Below are 15,561 nucleotides of genomic sequence, written 5' to 3'. Positions count from 1 at the left end.
TTGATAATGAAAGCATTAAGACCTCATAAGATAAATGGGTGAACAATGAACTTCACACAAGGAAATACTCTATCTTGTTTGTACTTAAAAAAAGGTAAACCAAAAAAAGTCACCATGTAATATTAAAATGAAAACATTTCTTGCTGGTAAGGTGAGGAGAAAAATGAGTGAGGAACATATATTGATAAAGCTACAGCCTCTGGAAGCAGTTTGATATACCATCTATCAAAAGCTATAAAAATGCTCTTATTTTCTTTTTTTACCTGGAACTCAAACTTAACATCTCTAATCCTAAGAAATAATTCAAAATATTGGGCAAGAAGATATCCACTATAGCATAGTTATAAGTATAACGCAAGAAAACTGGATACCACATAATTGTTGCACAAAGATAGTTGTATGTATATTCACCAGAAAATCTTGTCAATTATTATTTTAAAAATAATAACCCCAAAGATGATGTAGCAACACGAGGGGAAAAATGCACTTGAATGCTTCAAGTAAAGTGATGTAATAAAAAACATGATGAAGTTATTCATATTAAGATGAAAAGGACTATATCAAGGCAATATTTACAATGATTAAGCAATGAGATATTGGATAACTTTGCTGCTACTTTTGTTTGTTGTTTTATTGCTTTATAATATAAATATTAAGTTAAAAATAATCTACATTCTGCATAAGTTGATGAAGGTCAGAATAAAGAAATGATCACATAAAGAGGCCAGTGAATCTGAATGTTAAGACAAGGTGCAATAGAAGTTAATCACCCCATTTTCCTTTCATCTGTGAGAAATACTCTTTTGTGCTAAGTTTCTGTGGCTCACAGGTATGAAGCTATTCTGTGAGGGGTCATGGAAACAGGGTACATTGGAATGAGCAGAGCTTCAGAGATCATTTTATTCCAGACTCCTGGTAATTCAAGAACCAGAAGTACAGTACTCATTACAGGTAACTGTTTGCTTTTTGATTGCCTGAATACTTCCATGGATGGGCAGCTCGGCCTGTTCAGTCCACACATGACATGCCTTGACTTCAAGCAAGGCAGGGCTTTCATGTTAATCACCTCTTTCCAACTGGGATTTCAAACCAAAGGACTGAAGTGAGACTGATTCATTCTTTCTAGCAGTAGAAAAATATTAAACTCAAAACAGGAGACCATTCCCGTTTGGTTGTTTTTTGAGAATCTCTACCTCTTTTTGCTTCCTGCAGGTACTCTTTCAGCTTTTTATTATCATTCATTGCCTGCATTTGCTCTCTTATCTCATCCTTTGCTTCGTGAATCATCTTAATCATGTATAATCTGAAGTTCCTTTCTGACATTTCTTCTAACATACTGTCATTGGATTCTATTAATATAGAGTCTAGATTTGTTTGGATCATTTTCTTCCCTTGTTTTTTCATGTTGTTCAGGTATCTTCCCCTCTAGCAGTGCAGATCTGGGGTATTGCAGATTTCCCCCTATAGGCTTATAGTGGCCCTATAGGTTTCCAAAACCCTTTCTTTAAGGGATGAGATCAATATTAGCAGTGCCCAATTCAGACACTATGCAATCCTAGACCAAATAGCCCCTGACAATGAGCTTCAAGCCTCCAGCAGGCGTCTCAGGATGGGGAGACCATTCCCATTAAAGGAAAATATAGTCTAGGAACTGCAATGCAGAAATTGATTAGCAAGAAAATTAAAGGCAAAGAATAATTCTCTAAGAAAAGTGCTGCAGAGAGTTGCTCTATTTTCACAGGCTCAAGATTCTCATGAAAATTCTTTTAGCACTCTTGAATACAAAAAGGGAAAGCTTCAGAGCTCCTCTTTCTTATCATATGAGAACTTCTGGTTGTTTCTAACCTTGGCAGAAGTGGATGGCTGGTAAGTTGGTGAAGAAGGACTGGTAGTTTCAGACACAGGCCACTAGGACCCTCTGTGGATTGGCCAGATTCACTGTTACTTCTCTAGTAACACTGCAGATTTATTTCCTGTATTTCAATGGAAGAGTCTAAAGTTTGAGTTCCAAGGGGAGTAAAAAATCCACATTAAAAACGGAAAATGGTGCTTTGACCTGACCCACATTTTAGAGTCATGTTTTGCAATGCAATAAAGGAAACCAGAAGAAGAAAGAAACCTCTAGAGAGGATTGTCCAAATAGCATTTTGCTGAGCAGACACCAGGCAACATTGAGAGGTAGGAGGAAGCCAGTGTGAGAGGGCCTAAGAACAGCCTTCTGACCCTGCAGCAAGTGAAAAGGTGGAGAATCCAGATGAAAACATCAGCCTGGGGAAGTGAGAGGCAGAACTGGAGAAAGAGGGAGTCAGTGAAAGAAGTGGCTGTGTACAATTCTTTTCTCATTCATGGATTTAAAAAGGTACAGAAAATGTTGAAGTGAATGCCTTTTGAATTCTTTTTAGAGTAGTGTTGGTATTCCCCAAGCTTACTGCATGACTGTGATATTTCACAGTGTGTGGGTTAAAATGATATGAAGATGTACTTGATGTACTTCATTATTTCCCAGAAGGGATTGAGAGTTGGAGAGAGGGGTTAGGATTGAAGAGAATCTGACTTTTCTGTTACTCCCTTGTTAAAACTAGGGGGTGACCAATTGCTGGGCTCTTGAAGTTCAGAGAGATCTCTGCTTGGGTGCTTTCTCTGTTCTAGTCTTCTACTTGAATCAAGAGAACCAAGAGCCAAACCAAGGCTTGACATGACCAGCTTCTCTCCCTGGTGTCTGCAAAGGAGCCGCTCATGGCCCTGCCCCCACCCTACCCCAGCAATCCCCTAAGATTTTCCACTGTTGATCATCTCTGCAGAGACTGCTAGTGCTTTCATGGGGACTGAGCCTTGCCGAGGAGGATCAACACTTTCTCCAAACACAATAATGTCTCTTGAGAAGGAGCTGTCAGACATCCTACCAGACGATGACCAGCTCATTTGCCTTTCCTGTTAACAGCTGCCTTAGATCCAGCACCTAACATCACAGCAGCCATGCTCCAGGCTAGGTGATCACTCACAACTCCCACTGCAAATCACAGCCCTGCTCCACATAATCATGAATCGCAATATGTTAACAGTATGAAGCTGGCCAAGATAAACCTAATGGATTTGGTTTAGTACTTGGTGCCAAATAACACACAGCTGATTACGCCAGTTCACAGATGCACTGAAGTCATCTGGTATTCCTTGCGTCTCCATTTACTTCTTCCTCAGGCAGGCACTGAGAGAGACCTCGGCCAGGCCATGTGTGGAGAAGTGAAAATTGCTTACAGTTCTGAGCAAGGAGCTGCACCCTGCTAAACGGCCTTTGAATTGTTGACTCACCAATCTGGACAGCTAGTGTTAATACAGCTGTGACCTCAGCAGAAAACAGGATGGCTCTGTTGCCTCCTAGGTGGCGAGACAAAGGGATGTCAAGAGGGGCAAAGGGGAAGACAGAAGAATGCCTAGTGTTTGCAGACCCTTAGGAACAGGTGCCAAATGGAGATTAGTGTAGGCACTCATGAGAGTAACTGGTAGAGATTTTACCAGAGGTCTGAACTGGAAATGGAGGTGAGCAGGTTTTATTTAAGATATGCCAACACTGGGCTGAGTATGGTGGAAAGTCCAGCTCAATCATCAAACAGTAAGGGAGCAAAATATCACGCTTCCCAAGCTTACCCATCTTATTGAGGTTCAAAACAAGAATGGAAAACATCAAGGCAAAATGTTAATGAATGAAAACATCAAGGCAAAAAAAAAAAAAAAAAAAAAAAAAGAAAATATTTACTAGACAAGTGCCTCACTATATGCTGGGCTCTGTGTCAAGGGCTGGGTATAGAGTAGACAATGAAATTGACCAGTTTCCAGGCTAGAGAGGGATGTGTAATAGTATAAGGAGACCTGGGGTAGACACTCCCAAGGGCAGCTCCACTTTTTATAAATTCTGTCTCCAAGGACCTCTCTTTGCCTCAGTGTCTCCTCCCTAAGTCAGTGGTCTTTACTATCCATTGCTCTGCCTCTCCTTTCCGCTCCTTTTGCCTGAGTATGTCTTTTGGGGATCTACTCTCAGAAAGTGGCTTTGTCTGTAATGGGGGAAGGAATCTATAGTTTTCTCTCAGGTTCTCCAGGCAACAGAGGTGATGAGCGGGGTCTGGAAAACTGCCTCAGTGGGCCCAGGTTAGGAAACTGTTAGGTGATAGTACAGGCACACTGGGCATGTAATAAAACAACATATCCTGCCCTCCTATAGAAGACCCTGAGTGTCTACTCCTCTGGAAGCTGGCCCAGATGGCATGAGGGGCCTCTCCTCTATGCCAGGGACCTGTACATTCTCCTTTAGCACTGTCTATTCTGAAGTTGTCTTCTTTGGGTCTCTGCCATTAGACTCTGAATTCTGAGATGTCTGTTGTATTCTATTCACCCCCCTTTTCCTGGGGTTAAATGTGCACAATAAACATCTGATGTTGAATGAGGGAGCCTGGTGATTTTCATATACTTCTGAGTCCTCCACTGAGGGATAGAAACACAAGCAGGGAGATCTGCAAGTTGGAATGATCATCCACACCAGGATGACAGAGGCACTCACTAGAGCCACTTTCAGCAGCCTGAGGCTGTGACAGAACTGGTGCCTGGGCTTCGGCTGCAGGCTACATGACCTACTTTGTGGGAGATGAGCCATTCATTCCTTGTTCTCAACCTCAGGGTTCACTTTTGAGTAGGAAATGGGAGAGAGAAATCATCCCAATGGGGCTTGAAGGAAAACGACGAGGATTCACAGATATACCATTAAGGCTCCCTGAACGTTACTTCTTTAGGAAGGCACGTGAGCTTTTTTTTAAAATCCCCTCTGCCTGTTTTTAGTAAATGCCTCAAGTAATGCCACATTTTCATACTATGAAAGAACTGACGATTGAGTAAATTTTCTCTAATATGAAGACAATAAAAAGCAAAATAGGAAAATATTCTGAAATTCTCGATGTCATTTGAAATATTAAAAAGCAAAATGTTCTTTCTTCTAAATATTTCACTTTTTAAGTTTTACTCATTTTTTTTGCCTCTGAATGTGTGCACACACAGAAGAGGGTGGAGAAGGAGAGAAGAGGGACATTAATGGCTGGAAAGGATAGCCTGTAAGCGAGGAGGCCTGGAAATACTTGGCTTTTCCATTTGTCCCATCAGCTCAAATTCCAAAACCAGCAATGTTCTACTGCCATCTTGTGGCACTGACTGGCAAGAGGCATGATCTGCTTAGTTTATATGAACTAAATCCAGAAACATCCCAGAAGCCCACTCACAGATGTTTACCTGTAAAGAGATTAGAATAAGAAAGAAAGAATCTTGCTTTTTTAATTCAAAAGGATCATGTGCTTCACATCAATTGTGGTTTCAAAAATTCCTCAGGTCTTAAACTAAGGGTACCAGGTAATTTATTTTGCCATCTGTGAAGTTTCACATTGAAAGAGCTTCAACATAAAAAAAAAAAACAAAACAAAAAACTACCTTCAAAACCCACTGGAACATTCCCACATAAACTAGGATATCTCACAAACAACAGAGTTCTTTCTTCAATATTCAATCTTTTCAATCTCATCCATGTCTTCGGGGTCAAGCTGCTTAATACTGCTGTCTAAAAGAACAAGAGAGAAAGAGAAAGAGAGAGGGAGAGAGAGAGAGAGAAAAAAAAAAAAAAAAAACAAAAAAAAAAAAAAAAAAAAAAAAAGCCTAAATGAAAGCTCATTTCAGCCAACTGAGTTTCTCAAGACAGTACACCTTTGAAAATCTAAGTTCCTGGGATAACTTGCATAGAAAGTCTTGAGACAGGAACACAAAGAAGGGATGATAGCAATATAACTGACTGACACTAACTGAAATGGCAGCAAATACACCTAGACCACACACATTCAGATGCCATGGGGCAGAAGGCTCTTCCACTGGGGTCACTTCCCAAGACCAGATCCTTAGATGCTCACCACAGGAACAGGGCCAAGGTTCTTTCTCTTCCACCCCTCCCCAGTCAGCCTGACACAGGGGTATATAATCTATTTTCCTGAAGGCATACATATAACATTCGGTTTGCAAACTTTTAAAAATTATATTCCAAATGCTATATATGTGTCTATGTGTATTTTTTTGGAGAGTGCCTACTACTTTCAACAAAGGGTAAGTACCACCATCCCAGAAAGGTGCACCGCCCTACTCCCCAGACACATCTGTGCACTTAGGGGAGTGCAGTGATCTGAGGAGTGGATATGCCAGGTGATGTGACTTCATATTAATGCATCTGTCAGTTCAGAGTCCCAGCAGGTTAGTAGAACCTGCCTTGTTTAGCTGGTGGGGCAAGATCTTAGAATTTAGGACTGTTCTATCTGGGTGTAGGTGAGGCGAGAGTAGGGGAAAAAGGTAAATAAAAGAGGAAGCTGGCAGTAGAACATAATCTTAAAGGACTTTAAGATTTTGCTTAGGGTACATCTTTATAGGATGTGAATCTCTGCTCTGGATACTGGAATGAGTTCATATAAATTCTGCTAACTTTTAAATTTTCTTTAACTACCATGTAAGAATTATTTAATCAACTGTCTCATATTATTAGGATTCTGATCCTATGAATGGAAGTCTTCCACCTCATGGCTTCTGCCTCCACACCATCCTAAGCCTTTGACCTAGGGTTCCCTGGTACACCTCGCCCCATCAGTGTGAGCGCATCTCTGGCTCCTACTGTGAAAGCAGTGCTACTTACTAAAATGGTCCTGAATTTTCATGAGCAGGGGTAGCTTGTCCACTTCAATCATGTTGAAGGCAAGGCCTTTTTTCCCAAAGCGTCCTGTCCGCCCTATGCGGTGGAGGTAGGTCTCATAGTCCGGCTCTTCTGCTTGGTTTACAGGGAGATCAAAGTTCACAACAATCGTGACCTGCTTCACATCAATCCCTAGGAGAGGAAGAACACTGTAGGTTCTTGCGGTATTTTCCTCAGGACACAGCCACTTAAGAACCACATTTGCTGAAGCAATTTTCATTAATGGAGAAGATCTGATAATCGAACCTGGCTTTACATCACTGAAACAGGTACTTTGGTCCAGGCAGTTTGCTTGTGTGCTGTGATGCCTACGATGCTGGATAACAGTGTCAAGACAGGCTAATTCTACAGGAGTTCAAATATGTCAAAGCATGTGCACACGCATGTGTGGGGGAAGGGAAGAGGTGCCTAGAGTCCACAGGGCTACTTGCTCCTTTCTGCCTCTGCTGTACTTCAGTCTCCAGCAGGCCCCTCAGTCTCTACCCTTTACCTATTAGCAGGCCTCTGCTCTGCTCCAGTTCATGACTGTTGCTCTCCTCAGGTCTTTTTTTATCCCTTGAATCAACAGCTAGGACAATTTCCAGATTGATTTTTCTCCCACTCCTCTAATCTCTCCTTCAACAATCCCACAGAAAGGTTCAGAGCACTTGTGCTCAGAGCCTACTGCCCAAATCACACAGGGTAAAGTACAAGCCACTCAAGACCTCACAGCACCTGAAGTATCACCTCCTCCTCTCCAGACTCACAGATCCGAAGCACTCGTCACAAGGGTTCCCCATGTAAATTCTCATCCAACTGAATTGCTACCCTTCCTTCAAAACCTTTCAGCTCTAACATTGCCCGGGAAGACATCTGTAATCCCTGTGCCTTCCATTCCCCACACTAACAAGCTATGTGGGTCATGACCCTTGTCCTCCTTGCCCTTGATCTTCATCCTGGACTTTCTGTGCTCCTTTTCCTCTAGGGTCTGGAGTTGTGCTGTCCAATATGGTAACCATTAGCTCCAGATGACTATTTAATTTTGATAAAATTAGATACACTGGCCACATTTCAAGTGCTTCAGAGCTGTACATGGCTAGTGGCTACCAACTGGACAGCACAAAAGAGAGCAATTCCGTGACTGCAGGAAGTGCTACTGAATGGTGCTAGTGTAGAGAGGTAAGCCTCAGTGGTGAGCTTCTGAGGGTCAGGGACTTGGTTCTTTCTCAGGCTATACTTCTACAAGGTAGAGCTCAGGCTTCATCCTAACCCAGCAGCTCTCAGTTCTAGTTGCAGAACTCAAAATGAACTAGGAAACATGGATCAAACTGGATCCAAGGATATGGGAAGGATGAAGAAAATGAGACAGTCCTTCTCTTAAAAAAGATTTTCCCCCTGGTACTCAATAGCTTTAAATCAAAAAACACCCCAGATATGTTCAACATCATCAGTTATTAGGGAAACGCAAATTAAAACCACAATGAGATACTACAACATATCTCCTAAGACGGTTAAAATCAGAAAGAGTGACAATAACAGTTGTTGGCAAGGATGCAGAGCAAGTGTAATTCTGCTACATCGCTGGTGACAATGGTACAGTCACCGTAGAAATATTTTGCTGTTTCTTATAAAACTGAACATATACTTATCATATGACCCAGCAATCCTACTACTAGATATTTACTCGAATCAAAACATATGTCTAACACAAAGAGCTACACATGACTTTTTACTATAGCTGTATTCAAAATAGCCCCAAATTGGAAACAATCCAAATACCAACTGGAGAGTGAATGAACTACCAAAGGACTATTACTAGCAATAAAAAGGAAGGGACTACTGATACATGTGACAACACTGATTCAACTCAAAAGCATTATGCTAGGTGGAAGAAAGACACAAAGGCCATACACTGTATGATTTAACTTATATGGCATTTTAGAAGACACAAAAATGTGGAGACAGAAATCTAATCAGTAGGCGCTAGAGGACATGTGACAGGAAGAGGAGACTGACTACAAAGAAGCATGAGGAAATTGTGGGGAGACAATTTTCTGTATTTTGATTATAGTGATGGACACATGACTGTATGCTTGTTAAAATTCATCAAACTGTACCCTTAATCACTATCATGTGTAACTTATACCTCAATACCTGACTGTGTGTTTGCATTTTTGTTTTTTCAGAATGGGGTTCAAACACACACACACACACACACACACACACACACACACACACACACACACACACCTCGAGCGCAAACATTGGTCGTTATAAGAACCTTCTCTTTCCCATCCCGAAACCTCTGAATGATGGAAGCTCTCTGTTCCACTGTCAGCTCCCCACTTAATAACGACACCTGGTGGCCGTCCTGCATCATCTCCACGGTCAACCACTTGGCGTTTCGACGTGTCTATATAAAAAACAAAACCCACCACAGCACCCCTGGTTACAGCAGACTGGCTGTGCCTTTGATGCTTGATGCTCCTGGATGCAGGGTGTGGGTTGGGTGCAGGAGAGAGAGGGCTGCAGAGGAGTTGTGCTTCATGGCTTTCTCAATCCTCCAGGAATCTTAGAATGTGGCATGGGATTCTCCTGCCACCCGTGTTTCTAAGGATCGCATCCTTAGGTCCACAAAATGAAGGTAAACATGGTGCACTTATCTCATATGGGGCTATAATGACAAAAGGTATTTCATTATGATGAAAACAACAGACACTCTTGAGAGTGCTTTGTATGTGCCAGGCACTGGCTAATATCTTTACATGCATTATGGGCACGTGTTTGTGTGTTTGCACAACACTTTAATGAAGTAGCAACCTAATTTTATCAAAACAATTTTGGAAAAAAAATTTTGAAAGTGAACACAAAAAAATCCAATGCTTAAAAATGTTAACTTGTCCAAGGTTATACAGCCAGTCTGTGGCAGAGCTGCGCTCTTGTATTCTACAGATACATTTTCAGTGCTGTCCACTGGAAGGTGCTAGTCTAGTGCAGTGAATGTGGACATGAATGAGATAGATGAGACCCTGTTATCATGAAGCCTTAGCATGTTCAACTGGCAGTGGGAAAATAAAACACACAAGTGTGAAAAAAACAGCAAAAAATAGACATGAAAACAAAAAAGTCAAAATTAATAATAAGCAACAACTTACCCTGTAAAACTACTATAAACACCAATCTAGATGGGGAGAAGTTAGAGTAAGAAAGACCTTCATTTAGGTTCATAGTGAAGATCCTACTCCATTCCTTAACCTTTCTAAGTTTCCCCCCTAAAATTCAAATCATTTATATTCAGAGCTGCTCTGCAGAGAACACGTAAGTGTTGAACACAGTGCCTGGCTACCTGGCACCTATTCATATTACCATCCCCTACCTCTCCCTGTAGGGAAATTAGGGTACAATAAAGACACATCCAGCGAGTTTACCTGGCAGAAGATAATGGCCTGGCCAATGGTGATGCCGCCATAAATGTTGCACAGAGCTTGATATTTGTCTTTCCTGTCCTCACACAATACGTAATACTGTCGGATGTTGTTCAGGGTCAGCTCCTCTTTGCGCAACTTGATGACATTAGGGTCAGGAATGATTCGCTCAGCAAACTGCCACACAGAGTCCTCAAATGTTGCAGAGAACAGGAGCATCTGGCATTCGGAGGGCAAAGCTCTGTAAAAGAGAAGATGGCTGTTACCCAACTGCCAGGACGGTCCTCTCCTCCCAGTACTGCAGGTCCGCTGCCACCAGATGTTCCACACGTACCTGAGGGGCGTGAGGTGCTACCTGCAATGACAAGCTACACCTCCAGGTAACGAGCCAAATGTCCTGCCCCTTCTTGTCACCAAGAATTTGGAAAAGCACATTACTGGAATGTAGAGCTGAGAAAAAAGTTTAGGTATACACTCCAGAGGGTATGCCTCTGAGGTTTCTCATGCCAACTTCCTCCCTAGGTAAGCAGACTCCCAGAGCCAGGAGGGGTCATGTACACGAACATAAATGGGAATGAAGGAAACAAAGGCTAGTTGTTCAATGGCTGGTGTTATGTGTCCTGGGAAGAAAAGAACCACAATCAACTTAGTTTGATTGGGAGAACCTATAGATAAATAAAAGGGAAGCGAAGGGGAAAGAGCAGTAACTGAAGTGTTACTTCATAACACTGAGCCATCATAACCATCATAAACCCAGGGATAGTTTATATAAAGCCATCATAAACACAGGGATAGTTTATATAAAGTTCCAACACAGGAGAAATGAATCCATGGAGTTAGCAGCCAGGAAAGAGGTGAGTCCTGGGGAAGAGAGATGGGCTAGTGATAGGAAAGGGTCTCCACGGAACTCCTGGGATGCTGGTAAATAAATAGTACTTCCTGATCTCAGCTGTTATTTCATGGATGTGGCTTTGAGTGAGAATTTACCCAACAGTACACTTGGGACTGGTCTTATTTCTTTGTACATATTTTACACATCAATAAAAAGTCAACTTTTAAAAATTAAATTTATTTTAACTGATATATGAAAACATAAAAATTATACCTATTTATGGGGTACCATGTGATGTTTCAATACGTATGTTATGTAATGCTTAAATCAGGTTAAATGTATCTATCTCCAATCATGAAATTCATTTGGAAAACAGGAGACCCAGAATAGCCAAAGCAATCCTTAGCAGGAAAAGTGAAGCAGGAGGCCATGACAATACCAGACTTTAAACTATACTACAGAGCCATAGTAACAAAAATGGCACAATATCAGTACCAAAACAGATATGTAGACCAATGGTACAGAATTGAAGACACAGAGACAAACCCACATACAGGTATCTTATACTAGACAAAAGTGCCAAAAACATACAATGGAGAAAAGATGGCCTCTTCAACAAATGGGGTTGGGAAAATAGAAATCCATATGTAGCAAAGTGAAATTATACCCCTATCTCTCACCCTGCACAGAAATCAACCCAAAGTGGATCAAGGACTTAGGCACTAGAACAGAGACCTTGTGCCTAACAGAAGAAAAAGTAGACCCAAATCTCCACCATGTCAACTTAGAAACTGACAAGACATCTAAAGTGCAAGAAGTAAAACCAAGAATCAATAAATGGGATGGAATCAAACTAAAATGCTTCTTTTCAGCAAAGGAAACAATCAATAATGTGAAGAGAGAGCCTACAGAATGGGAGAAAATTTACCATCTGCAACTCAGGGTATTAATATGCAGGATATATAAAGAACTCAAAAACTTTACACTAAAAAGCCCCAAATAACCCAATTAATAAATGGGCTAAGGGGCCATTTCAGGGAGCTTGCTGACGCTGTCGCAGGGGTGGATCCTGTGCTGCCGAAGCCGCCGTCCTGCTCCTACGTACGGGCTCTTCTAATCCCATTGTTTCTTTCAGATTCGCTGGGGCCTAGTCGATATACGGGCTGGGCGGTACCGCGGCCTGGGCCTCGGGGCTTAACAGTAGCAACAGCGGCAGCGGCGGCAGCAGCAGCAGCAGCAGCAGCAGCAGCAGCAGCAGCAGTAGCAGCGCAGCCGACTCGGGACAAGTACTACAGGCGCCCCAAAGCCCGCGTAGGCGTTTAGAGAAAATGGCAGACGATATTGATATTGAAGCAATGCTTGAGGCTCCTTACAAGAAGGATGAGAACAAGTTGAGCAGTGCTAACGGCCATGAAGAACGTAGCAAAAAAATACTTTGCATTTAAAATTTAGATCTTCTTACATGGAAGAGGTCAAATCCAGTTATAGCAAAACACCTTTACAGCAGAGGCCATATAACCAAAAAGTCCAAAGGCCCAGACCAGTGGACCATTTACTTCAGTGATGTTCAGTACAAAATTCCACTGCCACTAAAGACTTTGGAAAGTCCCATTTTAAGTTGTAACAGGATTTGACTATTAGAATGGATTTTGATAAGTTATTTAGTTAACTTAATACATGTTCTTTGAAGCTGGAATTTGTTACAGAGAAGTATACTGGTTTCTTATAACCTTAAGTTTTTGTCTGGGCTTGTATGTAGAAGATTGTTCTTTTGTGAATGTCTTAGTACATTGTTGTCTTTTTACCTGTCTGGGGTTGCCTTCAGATGTGGGCGGGAACTCATTTACAAAAAGTCCTAGGAAGGCCTTAAGTTAATTCAAATTAGCCCTCTGATTTTTTAAGTCTTTTCTTCTGGCAAAATGTTTTGGGGTCTGTGAGAGGGAAATACGGAGGTTGACTTACCTCTCTGCTACAGGCCATCTGTGAGGAGAGCAAAAACTTTATTAAAATAATGTTCTTTTCTTTATGGGGGATAAAATGGCTTTTACCTTGTCCCCTAATTTGAATTTTGTGTATATATACACACACACACACACACACTTTTACTTTTGGTTTTAACTATCTCACAGAATTTTGTGAGAGAGAGTGTCAGGTTTTTGAGGCAAAATGGAATGTTATCTGTTGCCCTTCTGGGCATTGCTTTGACTTCTATATGAATAATAAGTGTAGCCTAATTTTCTGTCATGTGCTGCCTAGCATATACATTTCTGACAGTCAGGTGGATTATCTTGAAATTTTAGACAAAGTTTCTGCCTCCTTGGAAAGCTCTACATCTCCTTGTGATTGGAGTGTGGCTTTCAAGATTCCAGAAGGAGGAAAAAAAGCAAGAGCAGAAGTCGCAATCATGAACGAAAACGAAGCAAAAGTAAGGAACGAAAGCGAAGTAGAGATAGAGAAAGGAAAAAGAGCAAAAGTAGGGAATGGAAGCGAAGTAGGAGCAAAGAAAGGAGACGAAGCCGCTCAAGAAGTCGAGATCGAAGATTCCGAGGACGCTACAGAAGTCCCTACTCCGGACCAAAATTTAACAGTGCCATCCGAGGAAAGATTGGGTTGCCTCATAGCATCAAATTAAGCAGACGACGTTCCCGAAGCAAAAGTCCATTCAGAAAAGACAAGAGCCCTGTGAGGGAACCTATTGATAATCTAACTCCTGAAGAAAGAGATGCAAGAACAGTTTTCTGCATGCAGTTGGCAGCAAGAATTCGACCAAGAGATTTGGAAGAGTTTTTCTCCACAGTAGGAAAGGTTCGAGATGTGAGGATGATCTCTGATAGAAATTCAAGACGTTCCAAAGGAATTGCTTATGTGGAGTTTGTTGACGTTAGCTCAGTGCCTCTAGCAATAGGATTAACTGGCCAGCGAGTTTTAGGAGTGCCTATCACAGTACAGGCATCACAGGCAGAAAAAAATAGAGCTGTAGCAATGGCAAACAATTTACAAAAGGGAAGTGCAGGACCTATGAGACTTTATGTGGGCTCATTACACTTTAACATAACTGAAGATATGCTTCGGGGGATTTTTGAGCCTTTTGGAAGAATTGAAAGTATCCAGCTTATGATGGATAGTGAAACAGGTCGTTCTAAGGGTTATGGATTTATTACATTTTCTGACTCAGAATGTGCCAAAGAGGCTTTGGAACAACTTAATGGATTTGAACTAGCAGGAAGGCCAATGAAAGTTGGTCATGTTACGGAACGTACTGATGCGTCCAGTGCTAGTTCATTTTTGGACAGTGACGAACTGGAAAGGACTGGAATTGACCTGGGAACTACTGGTCGTCTCCAATTAATGGCAAGACTTGCTGAGGGTACAGGTTTGCAGATTCCACCAGCAGCCCAGCAGGCTTTACAAATGAGTAGCTCTTTGGCATTTGGTGCTGTGGCAGATTTGCAAACACGACTTTCCCAACAGACTGAAGCTTCAGCTTTAGCTGCAGCTGCCTCTGTTCAACCACTTGCAACACAGTGTTTCCAACTTTCTAACATGTTTAACCCTCAAACAGAAGAAGAAGTTGGATGGAATACAGAGATTAAGGATGATGTGATTGAAGAATGTAATAAACATGGTGGAGTCATCCATATTTATGTTGACAAGAATTCTGCTCAGGGCAATGTGTATGTGAAGTGCCCGTCAATTGCTGCAGCTATTGCTGCCATCAATGCATTGCATGGCAGGTGGTTTGCTGGTAAAATGATAACAGCAGCCTATGTACCTCTTCCAACTTACCACAACCTCTACCCTGATTCTATGACAGCAACACAACTACTGGTTCCAAGTAGACAATGAAGGAAGATATAGTCCCTTATGTACATAGCTTTTTTTTTTTTTTTCTTGAGAATTCATCTTGAGTTATCCTTTATTTAGATAAAAATAAAGAGGCAAGGGTCTACTGTCATTTGTATACAAAAAAAAAATAAATGGGCTAAGGAACTGAAAAGACACTTCATAGAAGAAATACAATCAATCAACAAATATATGACAAAACGTTCAACGTCTCTAGCATTAGAGAAATGCAAATCAAAACTATACTGAGATTCCATTTCACTCCAGTCAGAATGGCAATCATCAAAAATACAAGTAACAATAAATGTTAGTGAGGATGTGGGGGAAAAGGTACATTCATACACTGCTGGTGGAACTGCAAATTGGTACAACCACTATGGAAAGCAGTATAGAGATTCCTCAGAAAACTTGGAATGGAACCACCCTTGACCCAGCTACCCCACTCCTCAGTTTATGCCCAAAGGACTTAAAATCAGCATAGTACAGTGACTCAGTCGCATCAGTGTTTATAGCAGTTCAATTCACAATAGCTAAACTATGGAACCAACCTAGGTACCCTTCAACAGATGAATGGATAAAGAAACTGTGGCATATATACACAATGGAATATTACTCAGCCTTAAAGGAGAATGAAATTATGACATTTGCTGGTAAATGGATGGAACTGGAGAATATCAAGCTAAGTGAAATAAGTCAATCCCAAAAAACCAAAGGCTGAATGT

The 15,561-nt window shown here is 41.5% G+C and overlaps 2 protein-coding genes across 7 annotated transcripts in view; one reads left to right on the top strand and one right to left on the bottom strand.

The window, feature by feature from the left end:
* Positions 1 to 2,617: 2,617 nt before the first annotated feature.
* The window catches only part of DDX25 (DEAD-box helicase 25), a 28,736-nt gene continuing 15,792 nt past the window's right edge, over positions 2,618 to 15,561 (bottom strand). For 3 of the 5 annotated variants that reach the window (XM_079103907.1, XM_079103905.1, XM_079103908.1), the window contains 4 exons: positions 10,168 to 10,405; positions 8,990 to 9,152; positions 6,704 to 6,892; positions 5,411 to 5,593 (listed from right to left, as the gene is read on the bottom strand). In XM_079103907.1, coding sequence (XP_078960033.1) covers positions 5,532 to 5,593; positions 6,704 to 6,892; positions 8,990 to 9,152; positions 10,168 to 10,405 — 652 coding nt within the window. In that variant the 3' untranslated portion in view covers positions 5,411 to 5,531. Of the gene's footprint in view, positions 5,272 to 5,410; positions 5,594 to 6,703; positions 6,893 to 8,989; positions 9,153 to 10,167; positions 10,406 to 15,561 lie in introns of those variants that run through there. The other 2 variants (XR_013757730.1, XM_079103906.1) reach the window with 2 other exon arrangements.
* On the top strand, positions 12,030 to 14,944 carry LOC306640052 (RNA-binding protein 39-like). Of its 2 annotated transcripts, XM_079103904.1 has the most exons (3): positions 12,030 to 12,097; positions 12,312 to 12,415; positions 13,359 to 14,944. In XM_079103904.1, exons 2-3 carry the CDS (start codon positions 12,325 to 12,327, stop codon positions 14,840 to 14,842), a joined length of 1,575 nt encoding a protein of 524 aa, XP_078960030.1. In that variant the 5' UTR covers positions 12,030 to 12,097; positions 12,312 to 12,324; the 3' UTR covers positions 14,843 to 14,944. The 2 variants fall into 2 exon arrangements, with proteins under 2 accessions (XP_078960030.1, XP_078960029.1); XM_079103903.1 differs by lacking the exon at positions 12,030 to 12,097 and having other exon boundaries at positions 12,136 to 12,415; positions 13,359 to 14,943.

Source organism: Sciurus vulgaris (assembly GCF_902686455.1).
Source record: "Sciurus vulgaris genome assembly, chromosome: 11".
NCBI classification, from domain to species: domain Eukaryota; kingdom Metazoa; phylum Chordata; class Mammalia; order Rodentia; family Sciuridae; genus Sciurus; species Sciurus vulgaris.
This window is presented reverse-complemented; position numbering and strand designations above follow the sequence as displayed.